The sequence below is a fragment of the Amphibalanus amphitrite genome, unplaced genomic scaffold (assembly GCF_019059575.1).
Source record: "Amphibalanus amphitrite isolate SeventyFive unplaced genomic scaffold, NRLGWU_Aamphi_draft 000063F_arrow, whole genome shotgun sequence".
Lineage (NCBI taxonomy): Eukaryota > Metazoa > Arthropoda > Thecostraca > Balanomorpha > Balanidae > Amphibalanus > Amphibalanus amphitrite.
The window spans coordinates 1,047,381-1,073,530 of record NW_024881559.1 but is presented as its reverse complement, the minus strand read 5'-3'; the positions used below and the strand labels follow the sequence as shown (position 1 = coordinate 1,073,530).

Below are 26,150 nucleotides of genomic sequence, written 5' to 3'. Positions count from 1 at the left end.
TCACAATCTACTCATTCCAAAGAATGCCATAGGTAAAAAAGATTAACACTTTTCGGTCGAAAAATACCACAAAATCTGTCCCAAACACCCCCGTCTTCCCATAGTGTTTACACAGCGCCGCAGATTCTCGCCCTCACCAACATGGCGGCCGCTGCTACGTATTCGCGAGTCGCTCCCGACATGGGGGTGCCCTATCTAGTCTTTATATCTATGAACAGCCTCATTTCTACGGATCTTGATACATTTGATGCGCATCCGCTACTAAAAAAAAAGCCTCGGTTTTGATGTGTGATGACGGCGGCCGGCCTTGGTGTGATGTGTGAGTTTTTTTGTATAAATTGTCATTTTTGAATTTTATCAGCGCTGTGGGTCTTTATCCGTCTTTATCCAGCATTGCAGTATAATAACACTACCCCCGAGACCTAATCCTTCACTATAGATGGCCTATAGATTTTTTTTTTCGAACTACTCCGCCACCCATGATCAGGTGACCAGGAGTGCCCCCGCCCTCAAACCCAGCGACTAGCAGAACCTTACGTTAACACCAGATAAAATAAACTGATAAGTCGCGGCACTCCCTGCTAAGAAAGGAAATAAAACTAAAAAAAGCAAATGAGAGAAGGGGTAGCGGGTTTAGGCGGAGACAAGAACAGAATGCGAAAGTAGCCACTGCTAAAACCAGACAGATGACTGTTCTCTACTACGATACCGAAAGCAACATTCACTCAGAAGGGCATGCATTCATCTAGCGCCAGTAGTAGACACCCGAGCTTCAGCGAGACACTCTATTGCAGCCGGACGAGCAGACGGATGCGCACAGCACGGCGCCAACACACACAATGCCGGCCCAGCCGGCGGACACTCGAGGCGCTCACGCTCTCGGCAGGTCACCCTAACACTAGTGACTCATGTTACCACCAGGTGGCTAGACCAGCGCACAGCGGGCGCGGGCTGGCGTGACCACTTTTTTTCTTAGTAAATAAAAGAAACCCTTCTCAAAATACAGGTGCAACATTGCACAAGAACATACTGCAAAATGCAAACGCAGACAACGCTAACTAGACACAGGCGCAAATAAGTAACAAAGAAATGCGTGATTGAGTAAATAACAGAATAAACGCAAAACAAGGCATCGGTTCATAGCATTGCAGGGAACTAACGGAGGGACACTACATAATCTTTCAAATGACCCGGTAATCTAGTTTGACGTCGCGGGCGGCCGGCGGCCAGGGACGGCGGAGCAGGGGGAGGGGGTAGCGGAGCAGGTAGAGAGGACGTCGGCACCCCAGAGACAGGCTGACGAGGTGTGGGAACGATGGCGATCTCAGCAGGAATAGGGGACGATGAATCAGCTGCAGGAGGGGTAGTATCGTCATCTGATGACTCGTCACCAGAAACGGGCTCCAGCTCCTCCACAGCACAGGGCACGAGCAGGCACTCACTCAGACGGAACTGGTACTCTTTGGAACGGAGTTGCGAGCAAGCGAACTTACGAACAGAGCACCATTCACCATCAACAGCCGTGACCAGATATCGAGGACGAGCTCTAGTTTTGTCGCGGTCTCCGGCATGGTAAATCAGATCGCCGGGGGCAGGCTGCACAGGGGGCACACGGCGATGAGTACGAGACTTTGACTTGTAATCATATGGATGATTTTGGACTCTAGACGCATAGCGCTGAGCGATAAGCTCACGGTCAGAGATGCTGAGAGCGGAAAGCGTGTACTGATCACGCGCATAGAACATTTCGAATGAGGACATACCACCGAGACGAAGGCGGGAGTTCAGACGCGAAGTGGCGATAGCCAGGGTCGCCAGTGAGATCGCGCCGCCATCAGGATTGATGCGCCTTAACTCACTGCGCAGCTCGCCGATGGCATGTTCAGCGGACGGGTTCTTGTTCTTGTTATGCACACGACCGACCTCCAAGCGGATGCCAACCTTCTTGAGGGCGTCACTGGAGGACAGAGAGACGAAACATGGAGCTGGATCAACGCGCACCGTGACAGGAGGCCCGTCAACAGCTCGCAGACACAAGCAGAGAGAGATTAAAGCTGCTTCAATGGTAGCAGCACGCTCATCACTGACAAAACAAGTGAGTGTGTGCGATGTGACGGTTTCACGAACTACTAAAATCAACTGACGCTCATGGTGCATGATGTCTGCGGCATATGATACTCCCACGGCTGGGGGAGGGGATGTGGAGCTCTCCACGAGCGGCAAAGTGAGCTTTTTCAGCGCGGCACAAGAATGACAGCTGGCATATAACCTTGCCAGATGTGCAACCAAATCGAGCACATAAAAGTAGCGTGAGAACACCTGTTTCAGTTGATGCTGAGTAGGATGTTGGAGTTTTATGTGCAACGCACACAGGAGACCAGCAGCCACCTGACGGGAGACAACTATGAGCTCTCTGGACGGAGAGAAAGGTTCGTCACGTTTGACAACCAGCAGACCATCTCTAGCGATGGAGACGGTCTGCAGATACCGTTTGACGTCACGGATTTTAGTCTGTTTCCGTGAAGGCCGCGTGCCCTGAGATAGGTGAGCCTTGGTGCGACGCAAATCTGCACAATCCTGTTGGATCGTGAGCCATGACTGGCGCCCTGTGAAGGGCAGACGGCACGATCCAGACATGACGTCACTGACAGAAATATGGCGGACTGTGGCCTCCTCCATGCGAGACACAAATGAACAAATCTGGCACGCTGCATCGAGACATGGAGGGGCATTTCTGCTCGAGAAGTCACTGGGAAGGTTCGCAGAGCCTGCGAGGTGGCGCACAGATATGCAATAGCGACTGATGGTCGAAAGGAATGTAGATACACGAGGACTCGCAGAAAATTCCCCGCGGCCCAGCTTATCGAATGCCTGCACGCAAGGCTTGCTGTCGGTTAGCACACAGACGTGAGACGAGGCCTGGCTAATAAAAGGTGCAAAGTGCTTTACCGCCGTGGCGATAGCGAGAGCCTCGATTTCACATGGAAGCCAGTTGATCTGGTGTTTGCGTAGCTGTGCGCTGAAAAAGCCAGCTAGCATGGTACGCCCCTGCCGCGTCACATACAGCGTCGCACCGATACCGTGAAGTTTGCTGGACCCGTCAGTGACAATCCAGAGATCGTCCGAAGGGCGCGGTATAACGACGGCACGGTGATGCTGCAGGGCCGACTGAGCCCGCTGGAAGGTGGATAACAGCTCGTCTGTCCACACGATCACCTCAGATGACTCGCGGCCGGCACAAACTGCGTCCAGCGGAGACATGTAGTGTGCCGTCCCCTTCACGACTCTGCTGAGAACCTTGTAAGCACCGATAAAGCTACGAAGGTTCTTTACCGTGCGAGGGGGTTCCGCGGAGGTCAGTGTCGAAACACGGTGCGGACTGGCAGAAAGCTGACCGTCAGACCAGACCCAGCCGAGAATGGTGACGGAGCGAGGGCAGATGACCGTCTTTGAGGGAGAAAGACGGAGGTCACAGTGGTCGAGTGCCTGTAGAACCAGGCGCCACATCTCGAGCGCCTTCCCAGGTGTGGCACCGCCACAAAAGAGGTCGTCAGCGATTTTGGCGACCTTGCTATCCTGGATGAGGTCACCGAGAACACGGCTCATGAGTTCCTCCAGAGCCGATTCCGAACCAGGCAATCCCATGGCACAGCGGGTGTATACACGAACACCTTTGAATGGTGTAACCACCCCGCAGTACTTCAGACTCGAGCGTGCCAAGGGCACCTGGAAGTATGCCTTCGTCAAGTCGGTCACGATGATGTACTTCCAGCTACCAATAATGCGTAAGGTGGACTCAACGTCCGGGAGCAGCGAGGGCTGAGGCTTACAAAAGCGACCTACAGTGGTGAAATCTGTGACGAGGCGACTTCCGCCGCTAGGCTTTTTTACCAGAAAGGAGGGGTGGACATATTCCACCGCCACGCCAACATCCTCAGGCTTTCTGACGACACCGAGGGCCTCCAGTTCGTCGAACTTCGACTGAAGTTCAGACAGCCGCTGACGGTTATACTGAGGCAAATGGCCTCTGCGCTGAGGAGGTTGGACCGCGCCGATGTTCACAGTTCCGTGAATGTCTCCAACAGCGCCGTTGTAGCCAGGGAAAACAGGCTCAAACACCGAGTCATACTGCGCGATAGTAGCAGCAAACTCGGCCCTTACAGAGTCCGAAAGCAGTCCATGAGGATCAATGGACACCAGAGTGGCTGAGGAGCCCGGCGGAGACTGTGGAGGTGCCGGAGAGCAGGCTGGCGCCGGAGAGATCACGGGTGGTGACGATACGGAAAATATTTTGCAGAAATGAGAGTTTTTCTGCAGCCTAAGAGGTGAGCCGGTGTTGTTTGGCACACGAATTTTGCCGTCAACCACAGCGGTAACAGCTGGACTAGGCCATGGACCGGACCCAGGATCCTGGACGGGAGAGGAGGCCCACGGCTCGACGGACACGGCGACGTCACGGTCTATGTCAGCAACCTCCAGCTCGATGAAGTCACCGGGCCACAGAGTTACTGACCGAGATGGAGAGCGGATCAAACAGCTCGCAGGACGTGGAGAGGGCTGGTTGGAGACATGAGAACGGGCACGGTAGAGGAAGATGACGTCACCTCCGATGGATACCGAGCCATCCGCGGGCCGCACAGACACATCGTTTCGGGACATAAAGGGAGTGCCGGCAAGGACCTCGACGTCAAGGTCCTGAACCACCAGAGCCTGAAGGGTCATCTCAAGGGAGCCACGATGCAATATCAGAGTTGTTTCTCCAATTACGTTGAGCTTAGAGTGACCATCAGCCTGAAAGGCATTCTGAGTCGTCTTTGAGATAGGGGCTCCGACTAAAACGGCTACTGTGGTGTCGCGAGCTGCTCCCCCCCTACCCCGGGGCCTGGCGACGCCAGTTGCTCCCCCCTGCCCGGGGGCCTGGCGACGCCATTGGCGGCGCCGGCGCGCAGACGCGGGGTTCGAGAGCAGTCGGCCGCCGGCCCGCGCGGAGCGCGGTTGTGGTAGTAGCGATCGGTGTTTGGCGCTCTAGGAAGTTTAACGCAATGCGGCTTTGGTTGTGAATAAAGAGCTCACGTTATAACATCCTGGCGACGAGGATGAGATCAAGGTGAAGCCTTGGAGCTGTGATTGCGAGTGATGGCGAAACGGGCCAGTGATCAGTGCGCGGTGGTCAGCGAGGGCGGACAGGCCACGGACGGTGAGGGCGCAAACGTTGCTTAGTACGAATGCTTAGTGCTTAGTATTGCTTAGTATTTTTATTTTCGCGCTGCTGCTGGTAGTGTGCCTGTCGCGCGGCGGCCGTTGTCCTGGCAGGGTTTCCCATGTGATCGCCGAAATTCGTGGCGGCCATGATGCCTCGGCAGTGTGGTGTGCGTGGCGCATGCGTCGGCGTCCTGCACGCTGATTGGTCGGCCGGGGGTGACGCGCAGCTGTGGTAGCGCGTGTGATTGGCCGATCGGTGCGGCGGAGAGGGCCTCAATGCGGTTTGAGGCGCCTGGTCCCCGAAGCGGGTAATTTCGGCGGGAAGCTGGCGCGCGGCCGGGCGGTGTGGGGCGAGTGCGCATGCGCGCGCGGTGACGTGCGTGTGACGTCACTACCACGTGACGCCCCCGTCGAGAAAAGCGCGGGAAACCGCAGCTGCAGCGCCAAGTACAGGCGCAGGGCGGCGCGGTGAGCGGTGACCGGTCGGCGTGAGCGGTGGCCGACCGGCGTGTGCGGTGACCGACCGGCGTGTGCGGTGACCGGCCGGTGTGAGCGGTGACCGGCCGGTGTGAGCGGTGACGCCCGGCTGCGGGCCGACCGGTGGAGCGGCCGCGGGCCGACGGTGGAGCGGCTGCGGGCCGACGGTGGAGCGGCGGCGAGCCGACCGGAGAAACGACGTGCTGGTGAGAGGGCGGCGGCACGATGGATCCAACGGGGATGCAGATAGTGTCTGCGGTGCCGTACCGTCCAGGCACGGACTTTGAAAAGTGGCTCCGGGCATTGGAGCGGTATATGATCGCTGTTGACATTCAAGGGCCTGCGAGACGGTGTGCAGTCCTGTTGCACCTGGTGGGCCCGGACCTCGCCGATGTCAGCGATTCACTGCCTGAGGAGGACGCCGAGAGACAGGGAGAAGACGAGTTTGCTCGCCTGAAAAGGAAGCTAACACGGTATCTGGTGCCGAAGAATAATGTGGTGGCGGAAAGAGGAAAGTTTCAAGGGATGAAAATGGAGCAGGAAGAGAGTCTGGAGGAGTTCCTGGGCAGACTACGGACGCAAATCCTGCGCTGCGGCTACGAGCCGGCGCAGGTGGACCGTGAGTTGAGAGACCGATGCGTCCTGGGCAGCCGAGGTGAGCTACAGAGGAAGCTGGTCCGGGAGGCGGCGCTAAAGGGTGACGACCTCTCTCTGGAGGACGTCCGGCGGACGGCACGGGCGCACAGGGACGTGATGGATCTGACGACGCGGCTGTCAGGGGCGCCGGCGCCGGCCGAGACGGACGGGGAGGCAGTTCACCTGGTGCGACGCCCGCAGCGGACGGAGAGGGTCAGGCCGACCGAGCCCCCGGGGCCAGGCACGTGCTTCCGCTGTGGCGGCCGGGGCCACTGGCGGCGCCACTGTCCCAGCGCGCAGTCGCGGCAGGCCGGCGCGCGGCCCCGGCAGGACGGTGCGCAGCCGCGGCAGGACAGCGGGCAGCCACGGCAGGACAGCGGGCAGCCGCGGCAGGCCGGCGCGCGGCCATGGCGGGCCGGCGCGCCGCGCTGCTATCGGTGCGGAGAGCGTGGGCATCTGCAGCGTGACTGCGGCAAACAGCGAACTGGCGTGAAGCTGGTTCAGGACGGCGACCAGGCTGACTGGCAAGTCAGCGCCGTGCAGCCTGCCGCAGCTGAGTGGGCGACGGTCAGGGTGAACGGCCAGGAGTTCACCATGCTGATCGACACTGGCTCACCGGTGACTATAATCAGCGCGGAGACTCACGTCCCCGGTCTGACGCTGCGGCCGAGTGAGCTGCACCTCACGTCATTCACCGGCCAGCAAATCCGTCTGCGAGGCGAGGCCGACGTCAACGTGGAGACGGACGGCCGAGCGACACGGCTGCGACTCGTCGTGTCCGACATGGGCTCTCACCGACCTCTCATGGGACGAGAGTGGATCAAGGCGCTGAGGACGGCGTCGGGTCTGGAGACGCTGAACGTGTGCCCGGTGGCGACTCAGCCGACGCTGAAGGAGGTGATGGACAAACACCGTGAGGTGTTCAAAGAAGAACTGGGCAGAATCCCGGTGAAGGTGGCGCTCAGACTGAAGGAAGGCGCCAAACCGGTCTATCGACGCGCCAGACCGGTGCCGTTTGCGCTACAGCAAGATATCGAGCGGGAGCTCGACAAGTGGCTGGATCAAGGGATCGCCGAGAAGGTGCCTCCTGGACACTTCTCCGGATGGGGTACGCCGCTCGTACCCATCCCCAAGAAGGACGGCGTGCGGCTGTGCGCGGACTATCGGATCACGGTGAACCCGCAGCTGCAGCCTCTGAAGTATCCGATGCGCACGCCGGAGGAGCTATTCGCCAGCATACGAGGGAAAAAGTTCTGCAAGCTGGACTGCAGGAACGCCTATCTCCAGTGTGAGCTGGACGAAGAGAGCCGAGAGATGACCACCGTGACCACACACCGTGGTGCGATGCGGATGAACCGTCTCCCGTACGGGATCAGCACCTGTGGAGCGCAGTTCCAGGCGATCATGGACCAGGTGCTGGATGGTCTTCCAGGAGTCGTCTGTTACCTGGACGACGTGCTGATCGGCGCCGACAGTGACCGTGAGCTGATGGACAGGCTGGACCGGGTGCTGGAGCGGCTGAAGGACAACGGCGTCCGCCTCAAGAAAGAGAAGTGCCAGTTCGGAGTCCGAGAAGTGGTGTATCTCGGTTGGCGACTGTCTGAGGCGGGTCTGCGCCCGGTGCAAGAGAAGACGGCGGCCGTCACAGCAGCACCTGACCCTCGGAACGTGCAGGAGCTGCGATCTCTGATCGGGTCAGTCAGCTATTATCAGCGGCTGCTGCCCAACCTGTCTACCGTGCTAGCGCCGCTCTACGCGCTACTGAAGACGGGCGTCAAATGGGCATGGACGGCGGAGTGCGCCGCGGCAGTGCGCCGTGTGAAGGACATGCTGTCCACGGCGCCGGTCCTGATGCGGTACGACCCCGTGCTGCCGCTGCGGCTCGTCACGGACGCCAGTGCGACAGGAGTCGGAGCGGCTCTGATGCAAGTGACGCCCGAGGGGCTCGAGAGGCCGGTACAGTACGCCTCCCGAACGCTCACTCCGACGGAGAGGAAGTACGCCCAAGTGGAGAGGGAAGCCGCAGCCGTCTCGTTCGGAGTGCGGCGGTTCCACCAGTTCCTGTTTGGTCGGCCGTTCACCCTGGTGGTCGACAACAGGACGCTCTCCAGGATCCTAAACCCGGACCGTGAGCTGCCATCTCTGGCGGCGGCTCGCATGCAAAGGTATGCGCTGCAGCTCGCGGCGTATCAGTACAAGATCGAGCTGCGCCGGACGGAGGACATGAGGCTGGCGGACACGATGTCCCGTCTGTCGGTGCCGGACGAGGCGGAGAACCGGCTGTCGGCAGAAGAGGAGGCGGCGTACGGCGGAGGCGGCGTAATGTTCATCGCCGAGCAGGGGCCGTGTCTGACCGCGCAGCAGATAGCAGTGGCCACGCGCCGAGACCCGGCGCTCGCCCGCGCTCTGGCGGCGGTGCGATCGGGCTGGCCGGCGGTGGTGGACCCGGACCTGGCTCCCTTCAAGAATCGCCGAGAGGAGCTGACGACTGAGGCCGACTGTCTGCTCTGGGGCGGCCGAGTCGTCATCCCGAGCAACCTGCGCGACACCGTCAAGCGGGAGCTGCATGAGGGTCACTTCGGCTGCACTCGCATGAAGCAGCTGGCGAGGCGCTTTGTGTGGTGGCCGGGACTCGATGCTGAGCTGGAGGCGCTGGCTCGCGGGTGTCAGGCGTGCGTCTCAAAGCGAGCTGAGCCGCCGCAGGCGACACGGCACCCGTGGGAGCCGACGGACGGCCCGTGGCAGCGGGTGCATGCCGATTTTGCCGGACCTCTGAAGGGCACCTGGTTCCTGGTGATGGTGGATAGTTTCTCCAAGTGGGCTGAAATGATCCCAATGAAGACGACCACGTCCGAGCGGACCGTAGCGGTGATGAGGACGGTTTTTGCTCGTCTCGGACTACCACGGGTGCTGGTAACGGACAATGGCCCACAGTTCACGAGCCAGGAATTCGCCCAGTTCGCCAGCTCTAACGGGATCCGACATGTCAGAGTGGCGCCCCATCACCCATCGTCTAATGGGATGGCGGAGCGAGCGGTCGGCTCGCTAAAAAACTCACTGAAGGCGACTCTGGCAGCAGACGACAGCGGCGGCATGGAACTGGCGCTCGCCCGAGTTCTGATGGCGTACAGAGTGACGCCCCACGCCGCGACCGCACGGACTCCCGCTGAGATGCTGTTCGGGCGGAACCTCCGCACTCGTATGAACCTCATGGTTCCGAGCGCCGAGACAGCTCTGCAGGCGGCTCGGGACCGGCAGCGTGAGACGGCCGGCGGACGGAGCAGGGAATTCGCCGTGGGAGCTACAGTGTGGGCCCGCTCGTATGACGGTCGTCAGAAGTGGGTCCGCGGCACGGTGGTCGCCCGCCCCGGTCCCGTGTCGTATGAAGTGGACGTGGGACACGTGATCTGGTCGCGCCACGTTGACCAGCTGTTGGCGGCGGCGGCGGACCCAGGGAACAGCGCCGGCGGTGACGTCAGAGCGGCCACCGGCGGTAGTGTCCGAGCGGCGACCAGTGGTGACGTCAGAGCGACGACCGGCGGTGACGTCAGAGCGACGACCGGCGGTGACGTCAGAGCGACGACCGGCGGTGACGTCAGAGCGACGACCGGCGGTGACGTCAGAGCGACGACCGGCGGTGACGTCAGAGCGACGACCGGCGGTGACGTCAGAGCGACGACCGGCGGTGACCGGGCTGGTGGCGCCGGCGGCAGCGCCGGGCGCCCTGTCGGAGACGATCGCGCCAATGGCCTCGGTGACGGCAGCCGCGCCGGCGTCGCCGGTCAGGCCTGTGACCGGGGAGCAGTCGGCCTCGGCCGTGCCGGTGATCTCGGCGGCGGCGGGGATGCCGGTGACCCCGGTGGCTACGGCCGTGCTGGTGACCCCGGCGGCGGCGGTAGTGCCGGTGACCTCAGCGGCGGCGGTGATGCCGTCAGCAGCGGCGGTAGTGCCGGTGACCTCGGCGGCGGCGGTGATACCGGTGACCTCAGCGGCTACAGTCACACCGGCGGTGGCGGTGACGGCGGCGGCAGGGGCGGCGGGGACACTGAGGGCCCCTCGCAACGCCGTTCCGCTCGGCGCCGGAGGTGCCCGAGGCGACTGATCGCCGAGGTTTAAAATGTGTTTGTTTCCACGTTCCGACGCGTAATGTGTTTGTTTCCACGTTCCGACGCGTAATGTGTTTGTTTCCACGTTCCGACGCGTAATGTGTTTGTTTCCACGTTCCGGTTTAAAATGTGTTCCGTTTTAAGGGCGGCAGGTTAAAGTGAATGTGTTCCGTTTTAAGGGCGGCAGGGTGTGGTGTCGCGAGCTGCTCCCCCCCTACCCCGGGGCCTGGCGACGCCAGTTGCTCCCCCCTGCCCGGGGGCCTGGCGACGCCATTGGCGGCGCCGGCGCGCAGACGCGGGGTTCGAGAGCAGTCGGCCGCCGGCCCGCGCGGAGCGCGGTTGTGGTAGTAGCGATCGGTGTTTGGCGCTCTAGGAAGTTTAACGCAATGCGGCTTTGGTTGTGAATAAAGAGCTCACGTTATAACAGCTACTGTGTCACGAATCAAGTTAATTTCCGCGCCCGAGTCGAGAGTCAGGCGGAGAGGGACCGACCCACAGTGCACGGGTAAAAACGGCGAAGGCTCGGGCTGGATGCGACGCGCGGGAACATCGGACGAATCATTGATATTGTCACGAACACACTCATTGACCTCATTGACAGCTGAATCATGACCATAGTCAATCACACCAGTAGATGAAGACTCGGGTTTAGTGCAACTGCCCATCTCAAGCTCTGAATACGTATCTACCTCATCACTAGAGGCAACACATACCTGGTTGTCAGAGTCCGTCTGTGGGAGGCGAGATGCACCCTCAGAGTCCAAGTCCTCACAGAGGTCGTCGCATCCGGCGATGAGACGTACGCCAGCCATGAAGCGACGATCCTCGATGGGCAAGAAGCGGCAGCGACTCAAAAAGTGCGAGTCGGCACCTGGACGACCGGCCGCCACGCAGAGTGCACATGTACGCGAACGCTGACCGCGGCCGCCGCGCCGCTCACTCCCAGACAGGTCAGCCGAACCGGACCGGCCGCCGCCGAGCGCAGGGGCGGAGCGGCCGGCAGCCGGCGCGGGCCGACCGCCGGCGGGCACGGCCGCTGGCCGGCCCGCAGAGGCGGATCCAGCCAGCTGATTGCGGGGGCGAACTTGCTGGAAACTGGCGATTGCAGAACGCAAAACTTGCGCGTGTTCTCCAGACTGCAGCTCAGCGAGAAGAGAGTCGATAGACTGACTGATTTCCGGCTTCAGAGATGCCAGGGTACGGGTTCGCAACTCCGGGCCGTAACGCTGCTTGACGAGGGCCGGAAGGCGCGGATGCAGTAGCGAGAGCCAGTGTAGGACGATGAAGTTCTCCAGAGATGGCGACATGTCCTCATCCGACGACGGCAGGAGGCCGTGATGAGTGACGTCATGGTCGGACTTCAGCAAATTGTCCTCGGCGAACGCCATAAGCCGCTGGAACAGATCCTCCGGTCGTTCGTCAGATTGCAGCTGAATTGCAGCGAAATCAAGCAAATGAGAGCCTGATGACTGGAATCCAAAGTGAAGCCGGATTGACTGCCAGATCTGCTGCAGCGACGTGGAGTTTTTCACAATGGAGTTGCGAGCGATGATCGGGCAGAAATTGGCAATCTGCCCTAACATGAGCTCGAGCTGGACTGTCTTCTGAGCGGCGGTGAGACGACTGGAGGCGGGGACGTTCGAGCTGTCGTCGGAGAAGCCACGTGTCGGACAGTCAGCCGTCTTCTTTTGCCACACGACTCCCTGCTCGAGAAACTTTGCGAAAATACTATCGAGCGACAGGGTATAGAGCAGGTTTTGGCGCCAACTCTCGAATGACGTAATTGTCTCGTCTTTCGTCAGTGACCACTGCTTCGGGGCACGAACGCCCGCCATCTTGGCTCCAAGTCCGGTGCGTAGAGCGCTGGCGATGCAGATTGAGCAAAGCTCGCTGATCCTTGCAGAGGAGAAGCAATGTCTTGCGTGGCACTAGGAGAGGTGGGCAAAGGCGCTGCCACCACGCCAGTAGTAGACACCCGAGCTTCAGCGAGACACTCTATTGCAGCCGGACGAGCAGACGGATGCGCACAGCACGGCGCCAACACACACAATGCCGGCCCAGCCGGCGGACACTCGAGGCGCTCACGCTCTCGGCAGGTCACCCTAACACTAGTGACTCATGTTACCACCAGGTGGCTAGACCAGCGCACAGCGGGCGCGGGCTGGCGTAGAGTAGAAAAAACAATCGCTCATTCACACGTCATGCAAACATACGTGGGGATTCGCTCTGGTCAAAAATTCGGCCGGTCAATGCTGAGGGCAGAAAAGCCTTTCCAGCTAAGCGAAGCTTGTTGCTGGTCAGGCTCCTTGCTCCAGCGCCAGAGTTATTCATGGTGACGATGATGAAAATAATTTCGATGAAACGTGATTTACTTGCAATTAGTGCAGTTTTGAGGCAAGTACATTTGAAATTAAGTTGCAATGAAAGGATAGCGAGAATTCAAGAGGAAATTCTCGAGAAAGCTTACATATTTTGTATGAAGTATGCTTTGACGTGTCTTTTTAGCTGAGATTTAGACATCTGATTAATGGTTGTTATAGAGAATTGGGATGCAACGACATTATTCCAGACACGCGGTCCTATCCATGATGCTATTTGTGCACGATAACGTTTTGCCGAGAAGGGTTCGTGAAAATGTTGTCTATTTCTTGTTCTTATATTATCCTGATCTACTGTAGCAAACAATTGGTTAAGTTGTGATGGTAAATGTGAAGCGAATTTTCGATACATGAACATGATAAGTTGTTGTCTAGCTAGTGCGTTTACTTTAAGAACATTGAGCTTACGAAATATGGGCATAGTATGTGCAAGACGATGTTCATTTACTATAATTCGAACTGCTCGTTTTTGTAATACTTCGATTTTGTGGAGATAAGTTGGATATGTGAAACCCCAGATTAGGCAGCAATAGTTTAAGTAAGGAAGAATCAGTGAGTTGTAGAGCAAGAGTAATGATTTTTCAGGAAGAAAGTACTTCGCTCTACTCAAGATTCCAATATTTCTACTGATAATGATTGCTATGTTATCGATGTGGTATTTCCACTTCAAGGCAGGGTCAATAGTGATGCCTAGATATTTTACTTTTTCTGCTATTTCAATTTTTTTACCATGTATCATAATGTTCAAATTAATGATATTACCCATTTGGTTGTATACTTGGTAAATGGTTTTTTGTACGTTGAGTGTGAGTTTGTTTGCTTGAAGCCAAATGGATACAGCTTCAAGTTCTTTATTCATATTTTCTTGTAGTTCCTGTGTATTTTCACCTTCAAAAAGTAAGGCTGTGTCATCAGCATATAGAAGGCATTCTGATTTTTTGCATACATTTTTTAAGTCATTTATGTATATAAGGAAGAGTAAGGGGCCTAGGATAGAGCCTTGGGGCACTCCTAGCTTAATACTTTGAAAAGAGGATCTAGTACTTTTAAATTCTACACATTGTTGTCTGTTTGTGAGATATGACTTGATAAAGTGAAGAGCACGACCAGTAAATCCGTATTTACGACATTTGCTGATGAGTATGTTGTGGTTCACTGTATCAAATGCTTTTTTAAGGTCAATGAATACCGCTGAGGACATTTTCCCATTTTCCATGCTTTTTGTTATTCGTTCTTGCAGGAGTACTATAGGCATGTATGTTGATAAGGATTTTTGAAAGCCAAATTGATCCTTACATAATATGTCATTCTGTATGAGGTATGCATTGATTCTCTGGTGTACAATCTTTTCTAGAAGTTTGGAAAGATAGGGAAGGATACTAATGGGTCTATAGTTGCTAAATATATTTTTACTTCCAGATTTGTATAATGGCTTCACCACAGCCATCTTCATACTTTCAGGAAATGTTCCAGTACTCAACGATATGTTTATTAAATGAACCAATTGACTGAGTATTGCTGAATATGTATTTTTGAATATTTTTGAATTGATGTTGTCAATACCAGCACCAACATTTTTCATATTTCTTATCATGGAGTCTAATTCTGCAGAATTTGTTGGGTGAAAATGATCAAATGTGTTTTCACTGGAAGTGACACTATCCAGGGGATCAGTTCTGGTATTTGGGATTTCTTTTTCAAGCTTCTCACCAATTGATATGAAAAAATTGTTAAATAAGTGAGCTACTTGCTTGGTGTCTTCAATGGGATTTCCATGCGCATCACTGAAAGCAGTAGATACTTCAGATTTTCTAGGATTCTTATTTATACAACTGTTGAGTAGTTCCCACATTTTCTTTGAATTTGTCTTATGAAGCAATAATTGTTCCTGAAAGTACTTTTTCTTCGCTTCCCTTATCAAGCCATTGAGGCAGTTTCTATGTCTTTGATAGGCAAGTTTGTTTCTATTTGTAGGATTCTTTGTTTTTTCTCTATATAGAGTGCTACGGGTATTTATTGAGGTGAGAATTGCTGAAGATATCCAAGGTTTTATGGCTGTTGTTTTCCTAGTACACTTCCTCTTAATGCTAAACAATGCTATGCCTGAAGAGTATGCATTGATAAGTGTATCAGCTGCAGTATTTGCATCAGGGATGGTATGGAATGTTGAGAGCTGTTGGGATAGGTATTCTTGTAGTTCAGTGACTTTGTTATAATTGAAGGTGGTAATCCAATTGTCTTCAGGTGGGTTGATTTTTTTAGTACAGCATGTGAATATAGGGAAGTGGTCAGAAAAGTCATCATATATGATGCCAGAATAGGACAAGAGCTCAAGGTTATTGCAAAAAATATTATCAATCAGTGACCATCTGTCCTCCGAGACTCTTGTTGATTTTGAAATTGTTGGCCAGTAGCTGTGAGAAGTCATGATGTTGAAGAATTCTAGACATGCACTGTCCTGTTCAATATTGTGTAAGTCAAAATTGAAGTCACCAGCAATAAATGTTGATTTATTCTTTTTCTCAATCTGTTCAAGAGAGGCTGTGAGTTCATCTAGAAACAAGTTGTTTACCAAATCAGGAGGTTTGTATATAATGCCAACAATCACTCCAGTTATGCTTGTTATTTGACATTCAATAAAAAGGGATTGGGTGCATGACATTGTGCTTAATTTTATATCACATGAGGATTTAACATATTTATCATTGACATAAATTGCAACTCCTCCTCCACTCCTTCCGACCCTGTTGTTGAAGTATCCTGTGAAACCAGGAAGCTGATGACTATTTACTGATTCATTTGATAACCATGTTTCCGAGACACATATGAAATGCCATGTACATTGTGTTCTTTGTAGGAAAAGCTGGAATTCATCAAATCTGTCATTAGATGAAATAGATCTGGCATTAACATGCAGGATACTGAGTTGGTTGAGGTCAGGAGTAGTTTTCAAATTTTGTGTTTGGGGAAGGGAGAAATATAGATCTATAGATGGCCTTGACCTAATCAACTTTGTGGCTTGTGTTGCCTAATTGTAATGCTTTAGATCTTTGCCTACTGATACCCTTTGCCTTAGGTTAGGTCTCTAAACGGCCTTGCCTTGGGTTTTTCAGACACTTCAAAAATTATCAGAAAAGAAGATAATGAATGTTAGCCAAAAAATTAAAATAGGTACTCTGAAAATATTCAGGAAGAACTTCTGCTATTAGTAGAGCAGACGTCACATGAGAAGGTTTTCCAACCAAGGAGAGGCACTATTCCCAGAGGCCAGAGGTGCTTCTTTCTAACAAAACCTAAACAAACCTAACCTGACCTCACCGAACTTAACCTAACCTACAACCTACAAACCTACAACCTCCAAACCTGCAGCGTCTCTCCTCGGTTGGAAAACCTTCGTATGACATTGGGATTCAGATTTACCCCAATTTGTGTTGCGGTCTCTAGATATGGGCCTTCTATTTACCTCCTCTGAATGTCCACCCTTCTTTCCAACGACTTTGGCACTTGGCAGAGCCAATCATATTAGGTACCTGGTAGTTCAAATCAATTGCATGCTGAGATTGGCTGAGATAATTGGCCTCTGCCAGCTACTGCAGAATCAGAATAAGAATAATAATGTACTAAAAGCTCATCCAGATAAGATAATTACTCATCACTGGGTTCACAACCTTCATGTGCTTGCATCATTAATATGGGCAAACAACACTGTTGTTTGCCCATATTGTTGTTTGTTGTTTGTTGCTGTTGTTACAACAGTAAACCAGTAAGAGACACAATATGGGTAATAGACACTTGGTCACTTGGACCATGTAAAACAATTAATGGATGTACTATGATCAAGTTACTTGTAAAGGGGGAAAAGAGGGAATTCCCCCCTTCAAAAATTCTGCTCCCCCTTTCAAATTTGAAATTTGAATTGTGTCAGAATGTCTAGGGAGGAAAGGGGGAATTTCCCCCTTCAGAGTTATTTTGAGCCCATTTTCAATTAATTCGCAATTCAGATGTTATATTCATCGTAATTCAGATTCTACTCAACTTAAAATATCTGGAACTCCAGATTTGACCTGATACCGATCAGATGGTAGTGGGACTGTCTCTTGTCTTGTCTTTTCGCACTCACTCAGGGGCGGATCCAGGAAAACTCCAAGGAGAGGGTCATGAATCGAAGTGGTGCCCCTCGCTATACCCAAAATTGAAAACTCAGCGGATTTCGGCCACTTAATTTTTGTGTTGCCCTAAATTCAGTTTTTGGGGGGCTCTGGTGTCCCTGCTAGGTCTCAGGTCAGGTGCCACTGACAGGTTCGTGTTGCCACTGGAAGGAACATGATGCCCCTGACAAGCCCATGGTGCCCCTGACAGGCCCAAGGTGCCCATACGAGGCCGGTGGTGCCCCTGCGAGGCCGATAGTGCCCCTGCGGGGCCAGTGGTGCCCCTGGCAGACCTGTCGGGCTCTTGTTAGGACGATGGTGCTTCTGACAGGACTGTGGTGCCCCTGACAAGCCTAAACTACCCCTGGCTGGCCCGTGGTTCCCCTGACAGGCCCGAAATGCCCCTGCGAGGCTGTTGGTGCCCCTGGCAGGCCTCTGGTGCCCCTGGCATGTCTGTGGTGGCCCTGGCAGACATGTGGTGCTCTTGCTAGGCCGATGGTGCTCCTGACAGGCCTGTGGTGCCCCTGCCTGACAAGCCTTTGGGGCCCTGACAGGCCCAACGTGCCTCTGCTAGGCCTGTAGTGCCCCTGACAGGCCCGTGGTGCCCCTGGCAGACCTTTGGTGCCCCAGGGCCCCAGGAGGGGGGGGGATCATGAGCATGACCCATGTGACCCCCTTCCCCCTTGGATCCGCCACTGCACTCACTGGCATATCGGTACAGGCGTCGGCGCAGAAACCGGCGGGGGACGCCGGGCGGGGGTCATGGACTCATGACCTCCCCGAATTGTATTCCCCCTCTCAACTTTTCCTGTAAAAGTAACCCTGACTACGATGCATATGTGCGTTCATCGCCGCACCATGCTTAAGTAGGTACCACTTGAAGGTCCTTCTGAACGCTGATATGCAGTCTCCCTAATGGCAAAGCTTTGAATGTGCTGGTGGCTCAGTAGGTAGACTTTCGCTTGCCTGACTCAGTTTTGACAAGTGGCAAAACAAGCAGGTCATCCTATCTGGTCAATCTTGATCTTACATTCAGCACAGTACAAAACTGGCTAGCAGTGCTGACTGCTGCTCGCCTGTCCATGGGTCAGGACGGCTGTGATCAGACACAATGTGCGGTACATTACGAGGTCCTGGGCAGGTAGCAAGCTCAACTCAGCCAGTACATCGCTTACGTGCTCACGTCTCCGCCGCCCCGAGACCACTCGCACAAAAGTTGAGTAGTTAATGCACACACAGCAATGAGTGAGCGGTGGAGTTCCCGTATACAAAGATTCAATGGCGAAGCAGAGAAAACTCACTAGTCCACCCACAAGCTCTGGTAGTACATTATGGTGGATATGATGCCTCGCATGACTGAGGCCGACCAATAAACCCAGTGCACTTCGCTAACAACTGGTAGCACTTCGCTAACAAGTGGTATTGAAGTGCAAAAAAAAAAAACTAGAAACGCGCGATACACGTAATGTGAGCTGACATACGCCGAATCGCAATGCCGGCCAAACATGGTCTCGAGAAAGAGATAACAGGTCAAAGGTCATTTGGTTCAGGGTCATGAAATTTTCGGGTTAGGTGTGACATTGATCAATCATCAATTTCTAGGGTACTGAAAGTTTAGTCGCGTTCGGCCGCTTTTTTGCGCGAGTTATTCGCGAAAAGCGCAGGGGGGAAGGGGGGGGTCCATCCGACCCCTCTGCAATTGCGAGGGTTAAAGTTGAAATTTTCAGGTCAACTTGTGATTCATTTAATGTGCCTCATCTCAGCAAGAGGCAAACGATGGTGCCTAGTTAACTGTCGCTGCGGAGTCGGAGTTGGAGTCAGAGTTGGAGTCGGTTTGAGTCGACAGTTCTGCCCGGAGTCGGAGTCGGAGTCGGAGTCGCCAAAATTATGCCGACTCCGACTCCGGAGTCGGAGTTAACCCGCGCCGGGCCGGGGGGGGGGGTGTTTGAACACCCCCCCCCCCACCCTGCGGTTTTTCGTAGATGCCGTTTTTGGCACACCTGTTTGTGCATCTTTTCCGCACATGTTGTGAAAATGTCAGACCCAGGTCGCCTTAGGTCAGGTCACCAGGTCATGCCAAGTGACCTCACCTCAGAAAAAAATAAGAATGCTCGTCATAGCTACACCGATTGATCGATTGCCTTGAAAGTTTCAGCGATTGATTAGAGCAACATTATCTATAAAATGTTTATCTCGGAATTTTGATATCGGTGACCTAAGGTCAGATCAATTTTGCGGCCTCTCCATTATAAGTCAATGGGAGAAAATTGAAAAGCGTCTGTTTTGCACGAACGCTATTATAGACACTCTCAAACATCGAGATGTAGGTACAATTGACACACTGAACCGGAAAATGGCAACTGTGACCCCTCGTTATGTCTCCGAGGTCATCTCAGGTCACGAACAGAATCTAACAGTTTTTCGCTAATAACGTCTGATAGAGGCCTGCTAGATCGCTGAAAACGCCTTAGATGTGTTCGGCTCGACGTTGCCGATCGACTGATATGCAACATGACCTTTTCCGGTCAGGTCATGACCTTGACCTGAGGTCAAATTTTCAAATTGACCTTTCAAGGTCAAATTATAGTTCATTCGACGCGTCTCGACGAGAGGAACACGATGCTGGCAAAAGTAATGTCATGTCTCTTTTGAGTCAAAAGTTATTGCCGAAAAACCGTTTTTCGTAAAAACGGCTATTTTTGGAGTTTTTGCCCTCTGGAGGCTAAACCGTTGACCTGAGGTCAAATCTGAAAGCATTACTCAGAAAGGTCTGTAAAAGGGCTATCGAATGCGCTTTTCCGCGGCGCTGTAGCTCTATCGGTTCCCGAGATAGCCGTTGGCAGTTTCCAAAATGTTGAAATAGTGAACGTTTTACCTTTGGTGACCTCTGGTGACCTGACCTTTGACCTGACCCAAAAAATGATCGAAGTGTTTTTTTCTTTTTTTGACGTTCTTTCGATTGCCGCTTACCGCGTGTCGCTACGTGGCCCAGGAGCCGAGTTAGAAGGGAGGGGGGGGGGGGTTGTTCAGACAACTCCCTGGTCCGGCGCGGAATCTCAGAGCACCGGCCCGGCGCGGGCTACCGCCGCATGGGTCGACGTCATGTACTGCACCTATTTGGTTGACGATACAGCTCTCGAAATTAGATTTTGTCGAAAAAGGCAATTTTGCTGTATTGGACGAACGTTTTCAGCGAAAGAAGTAGAAGAGGGTGAATACCCCAGAACCTGCTTGGAACGCACAAGGGATCGTTTCAGGCAAGATAAAAGCATCCCCATTATGAACTTCAATACCATGATATGGATAGATATAGATAGAACCGTCCGGAGTCGAAGTCGGAGTCGGAGTCACCGTAAAATCCATCGACTCCGCAGCCTTGGGTCACTCATACAACTACTGAAATTCGCCTCACCAAAATAAATCTATTTTGGTGTTTTTTCCTTTCTGTGGGTCAAGCCTGCGGCCAAATCTGAAGACATGTGAGCGAAGCAGCTTTGAAAGTCAGCTACCTATCAAATGCGTTTTCCGTGGCTCTTTTGGTTCATGAATTATATGCCGTTTTGTGAAAATATTAAGATTATGATTTTTTCATGAAATCTTTGGTGGTATCTTTGGTGACGTCCTGTGACCTCATCGCTGACCTGATCGAAAAATGACCATTATAGGTATTGCTAAAAGATACGAAAGATACGAAGATACGATACTTTTTTATAAATTTAGTCCGAACCTTTTGATGGGAAGGATTCACAAGGACAGAGCCACCGCTAAGCAAAGCTTGTTGCGATGACCCTGCCCTCTACCCTCCGATCGCACAATTCCAGTTCTATGGCAGAATTTAGCATCCAAAGTTTAACGTGCGCACAAAGCCGCGCACGGCCGGTCCCCTCGCTGACTTCGCCTGGCTACGGCCTGCCACCAACCGCAACCATACCTGTCAGGAGGCCCATTAATGTCGAGCGCCCGTCGCGCTTCGAACCCGGACTGTCATAACCGGGAACGCGTGCTCTCACCACGCGGAGTCCAACGCTCTAACCAACTGAGCTACGGGACCGGCGATACGAAGATAAAGATAGTATAGCGGGCTAACTATCGCTTTTTCACGCCTTTCCAGCTTTCTGACTTGCCGAGATAATCGGGTGTTCCCAAGTACGCCGGACTCCCCCCAGCATGGCGACGTTAGCTGAGACCTCATCAGGGTGCAGTAAGCTGTTTAAAATGCACTAGGTACCTAACAAGTCAGTTGTATGGCTTGAAATTGGATGCAAATTAGGGAAGACGGCCTCTTATTACCAAAACTAATATACTATATGAATGATTTAGCCAATTTGACTTGTGCTGGCGACAACAGTCAAAGTCCAATTTCGTAATAGTGATAACGTTTCGAGCGTCCGTGACTGGCTGAGTTTGGGCAATCAAGCTGGGCCAGCTGAACTTGGCCACCGATTGGCTGTCAGTGGTGGGGTCTCGCCGGCCGGGGTCGAGCGAGACCGTCACGACCAGTGCAGTCTGTGGCACGCCGCCGCGCCGGTGGGACGCGGAGACGGGTGACTACCGATCCCCCGGTAGGACGACAGACGGTGCAGGTGTACGTGCCGCATTTTGGCGACATCTTACGCACTTCAGTACCTACTGTGCAGAGTGATCAGAATTGTCCGCAGGCTTTTCCATACCGAAGTTCGAACAATTATCACATGTGTCATTAGCTCGCTCGCCTCTTTTTTTATGTGCATTCGTTACATTCAATTATTAATAATAGCATACGTACCAACTACCAAACATCGCTGACGGATTTTTTTTCAGATTGCTTAATTTGAAGAAAGCTGTTTGATTTAAATCCCATGGCCGCGTAGAGACAAAGAAGCTGGCTGTGCTGCCATCCACTCGGAGTGGGCCGGAACTACTGGTACGTGAACAGCCTCCAATGGTTTCAGTGTGCGCTGTGCTCCGTCCTGTGACTCTGCCGGCTGTCCTGGACGGATGACCTGTGTGTGATACGAGTCGCTGTGCTGCTCCGCCCCCGACCGGTGCTGTGATGTCGGAGCCGGCCCGGCTGCAGTGCCCGGCGGCTGGCGAGCTGCCGTCGGCCGCGCCGGGTGATGAGCGGCAGCCGGCCGGCCGGCGCACGGCCAGCCCGCCGCTGGCCGGCCCGTCGCCGATCGGGCGCGTCTCGCTGCCGGAGACGGTGCTGCACTGGTTCGGCTGGACGTTCGGCTGCTTCTACTCCACCTACCGGCTGTATGACGTCATCCGGCGTCACCCGGACGCGCTGGACGCGCACAGCAGCCCCGGCTGGGTGGCCGGCCTCTCGGTCGACCACTGCGACGACGAGTTCGAGGTGCTCATCAAGGGCCAGCTGGCCACCTACGCCGTCTTTATGACCATCCACCTGGTGGTGGGCCAGTTCCTGCACGGCATGGCGCTGAACAAGGTGGTGCCGCTGTTCCACGCGCTACTGGCCGCCGCCTACCTGTGCTTCACGGTGGGTGTGCGGCGCTACGCGCTGCTGCTGGCCGTGGCGCTGGCCATGTTCGGCTCGTCGCGGCTGCGCAGCCGGCCGCTGAGCTGGCTGCTGGTGGCCGTGCTGCTGCTCGGGCACCAGCAGCTCATGCTGGCCGTGGTCGGCCCGGACCTGACGCACGACGCTGAGAACCGCACCTACCTGGCGACCGTGGTGCAGATGTGGAACCTGTGCCGCGCCGTCATGTTCTGCTGCGACCAGGCCGACCGACCGCCGGCGCTGGTCACGCACGACAACGTGGTCACCTTCCTGGGGTTCGTGTTCTACGGCCCGACGCTGCAGGGCCCTCTTCTGGCGCACACCGACTACCTGTCATCGCTGACGGCCGGTGGCGTGGCGGCCGGGCCCGGCTGGCCCCGCCTGCGCCGCCTGCTACTCTCACTGGCCCGTCTCGGTGGCTGGCTGCTCTTTCTGGAGGTGTCCAACCACGTGCTCCACTACCACGCGCTCATCTACTCTCCCGAGGACATGCACCGGCTGTTCGGCCGCTGGGAGATCGCCGGACTCAACTACTGGGCCGGACAGTACTTCCACGTCAAGTACGTGGTCTGCTACGGCATACCGTGCGCGCTGGCCAGCTTTGAGGGCGTGCCGACACCGCTGCCGCCGCGCTGCGTCAGCTGGATCGCCTCCTACTCGGATATGTGGAAGTATTTCGACCACGGCTTGTACAGATTCATGCAGAGGCACATCTACCGGCCGCTGTGCGGCGCGCAGCCCTCTGCTGGACGCCGCATGGCCGCCTCGGCCGCCGTGTTCGCGTTCGTGTTCGCCTGGCACGGCCTGCTGCCGCACATTCTGGTCTGGTCGGTGGCCAACTTTGTGTGTGTGACTGTGGAGCGCGCCGGCGGTCGGGTGGCCAGCAGTCGACGCGGCCGTGAGTGGCGCCGCGTGCTGGGCGCCAGTCTGCGCCGCCGCTGCCAGGCGCTGCTGCTAGCGCCGCTCTTCCTGGTCTCGCTCGTCTCGCAGGCCGGCTTTCTGACCAACAGCATCGCGGTCAGCTGGCTGGCAATGGGCGAGGGCCTTGCGCCGGCCAGCGCGCGCGATATGCTGGTCACGCTCGGCTTTATGTACTGTGGCTGCCAGGTGTCGTACGACGTCAAACGCTGGCGTCAGCAGCGCGCGCGCCTGCAGAGGGCCGACAGCAAGCTGAAGCAGCCGTGATGGGCGTCCGAGTGACTCGCAGAGGGGAAGGGTGATAGGCAGGCGGCCACCGTCCTGTGACCGGCCGCGGGCGCCGCTGTCCGCGCACGGACGGCAGTGTTGTGACATGATACTGCGGTCTGGTATCTCCCCCGCTGTTCGCCGCTTCCCCTCCAGATCCGGACGGTTGTGAGATAAACGAACTGCCTTGTGTGTCTGCGCTGTAATAACAGGCTGTTATCGGAACTGAGCTTTCCAATGTCGCCACAGGATGCCCCGTGTGTGCGCGTCGGGGTCGTCTGCCGAACATCTTATGCCGAGGTTTGTCCGCTGGGCTCCCTCCGTTTGCCGGGCTGACTTGGAATGTCGAGCTGTGACCGGTGTGTTCATGATGACAGTCAGACTAAAGCGGCTTGCCTTGCTGTATCAGCTATTAAGCGATTAACTAGCGGGCTGATTGTTCTGACAATCGTGCTGTCTGTCTTCCGTCTGCCGTTGCGTTGTTATGTATTCGCCCGTTATCACTGTTGACATTACGGGGAGTCTGGGTGCCGTAGCGGTCGCTACTCTGTATGTCTATAAGAATCGTGCATGGTGTCTTATGATAACTGATAAATGTGACGACGGTTATGACATTAGATTGCCTTTAATTCTGTCGAGACTTGATCATTGAGTTTTATTGACATCTGAGTTTCATAACTCGTCTGCTACTGCGCCCCTACTGCCAAATGCCAGATTGTTTTCCTTCGTCTTAATTGTCCCCTCACTCAGGAGTTGTATTTTCCCGAATGTTACTTATAAGTTACGATAATGCTGACATTCATTATGTTCAATAAATGTCAATCAACATGGGTGGTTTGTGTGTTTTTGTAGGCGGCGCGATGGAGGAGCAGAGCTCTCGTATCTTCTTCAGTCCGGCGGGAGGCGGGCTGCGCACGTGTACGGTCGTCCAGTCTGCCGGCGCGGACCGCTTCACCCGCGATCGGCCGGCCTCAGACGGTACGTGGCGACTGCGCCGGGGATCGGGTGCCTCCTCTCAGCGAGTGGCACTCGTAATCGATTTGCTCACCGTTTGGATGATAGGACGTGTTGGACAATTGACATATTCGATCACTTTAGCCCTCAAGCATCCCGCTCCTACCTGAAATATCTTGCAACAACATACCACAATGGATGACTTCGTCGCTATTTTTTTCTAGAATGTCTTGTCGTCTGGCTATAGCCACGATCGCAAAACTCTGGTGAAATATCGGATGTCTGGGTGCTTGTTACATGACGTGTCAAAGTACGTGCATGTGCATTGAACGCATTGTGCACCGTATGTATGCTGTGGGACGTGTCTGTTCTGTACCTAGCGCTGTGCACTGTGGAATCGAATGACATGTGTAGGTCACGGTGCGAGGTCCAGGGCCATTGCTAGGGCTGCTAGACCGGCTGCTAGACCCGATACTCCGAAAACAGTCCACGCGTATGCAGGTGTGTCTCGTACCAGGTTGAGCTCCCAAATCGCTCAGGTTTGTTGTAGTATCGTGAGGAGCACCGTATGTCTCGTTCAGCAATCTTGAACTCACAAACGAGTGTGTTGCGACTTGCGAACCTCATCTACTGAAACTGTTTTTGTTTCAGCGCGCCTGTATACGCCTAGCATTGTGTGCGTTTTGTATTTTGATCTAATTGATGTTAGGTTCATGAGCTACATTTGAAGGAGCACAGATCTTCAAAACGAGTGTCCCGAGACAAGTTTTACATAAATCTAATAAGTAAAATGAGAAAACTGGCGAAGGCTTCCCGCAGGAAGGGAATTCGGTTATATTCGTCATAAAGCAGAATGCTTCTATAAGCCTTCTGCTACAGCCACCCACAGACCTACTGGTGTCGTCCACGCTATGTTTTTCAATTGGTACTGCTGAGTGCTGGTTCGATGCAGCGGGTTCCGGGTCGCGCCGGGCGGCAGGGTCTGGGCTCTGGCAGCCGCCGGTCGGTCGGTGACGTGTCGGCCGGTGGGACAGGGCACAGGGCGCTCAGCAGCTGCGGGCGGCCAGCCGGCAGAAGAAGGGCAGCTCAGTGGCGCAGCTGACGCCGCCCTCGCCGGAGGCCGAGAAGGCGGCGCAGCTGGCGCTGCCGTCAGCCGGCCGCACGTGCAGGCTCCACTGCTGGACGCCGGCGGCGAACTGCGTCTGCAGAATGTGCCAGAGGTGGGTCTCCAGGACGGCCAGCTCGGCGCCGGGCAGCAGCTCCTGGCAGAGGCGCGCGGCGGCCGTCCAGTCGGCGGCGGTGGACTGGTAGCTGTAGCAGTTGCCGAGCACGGCCGTGAAGCCGCTGGGACAGGGCCGACGGAACCAGCACCGCTCCTGCAGCTGGCACACGTAGCCAGAAAGGGTTTCAGAGCACCTTTGGGCGCCAAAGTTTGCCGTACGGAAGCTCCCCCGGAGGTGGACGCAGCCGGGATTGTCGGCGGTGGCCACCAGCTCTGGCGCCAGGTGGCTGACGCTGCCGTCCAGCCGGGTGAACGTGCTGCCGTCCACCGCCAGGCCGATGTAGG

The 26,150-nt window shown here is 54.9% G+C and overlaps 2 protein-coding genes across 6 annotated transcripts; both read left to right on the top strand.

Moving 5' to 3' along the window:
* The first annotated feature begins 260 nt into the window (after positions 1-260).
* On the top strand, positions 261-24,462 carry LOC122378702 (protein-cysteine N-palmitoyltransferase Rasp-like). Of its 5 annotated transcripts, XM_043360130.1 has the most exons (3): positions 261-317; positions 19,419-19,422; positions 21,748-24,462. In XM_043360130.1, the coding sequence occupies exon 3, from the start codon at positions 21,980-21,982 to the stop codon at positions 23,627-23,629; it is 1,650 nt and encodes a 549-aa protein (XP_043216065.1). In that variant the 5' UTR covers positions 261-317; positions 19,419-19,422; positions 21,748-21,979; the 3' UTR covers positions 23,630-24,462. The 5 variants fall into 5 exon arrangements, with proteins under 5 accessions (XP_043216065.1, XP_043216064.1, XP_043216066.1 ...); XM_043360129.1 differs by lacking the exons at positions 261-317; positions 19,419-19,422 and adding an exon at positions 337-365; XM_043360131.1 differs by lacking the exons at positions 261-317; positions 19,419-19,422 and adding an exon at positions 12,592-12,753.
* LOC122378716 (uncharacterized protein K02A2.6-like) lies at positions 6,211-12,353 on the top strand. The gene is made up of 3 exons (XM_043360153.1): positions 6,211-6,528; positions 6,778-9,131; positions 12,224-12,353. The coding sequence occupies exons 1-3, from the start codon at positions 6,211-6,213 to the stop codon at positions 12,351-12,353; spliced, it is 2,802 nt and encodes a 933-aa protein (XP_043216088.1).
* Positions 24,463-26,150: the final 1,688 nt, after the last annotated feature.

Bases quoted from the DNA above. Each gene is read 5' to 3' on its own strand.
- LOC122378702 (XM_043360130.1), top strand. From the start codon at position 21,980: ATGTCGGAGCCGGCCCGGCTGCAGTGCCCGGCGGCTGGCGAGCTGCCG.
- LOC122378716 (XM_043360153.1), top strand. From the start codon at position 6,211: ATGGAGCAGGAAGAGAGTCTGGAGGAGTTCCTGGGCAGACTACGGACG. The intron at 6,529-6,777 runs GTCAGGCCGACC...GGGCATCTGCAG, and splicing joins GCCCGCAGCGGACGGAGAGG to CGTGACTGCGGCAAACAGCG. The intron at 9,132-12,223 runs GTGGGCTGAAAT...GTCTTTCGTCAG, and splicing joins ATGGTGGATAGTTTCTCCAA to TGACCACTGCTTCGGGGCAC.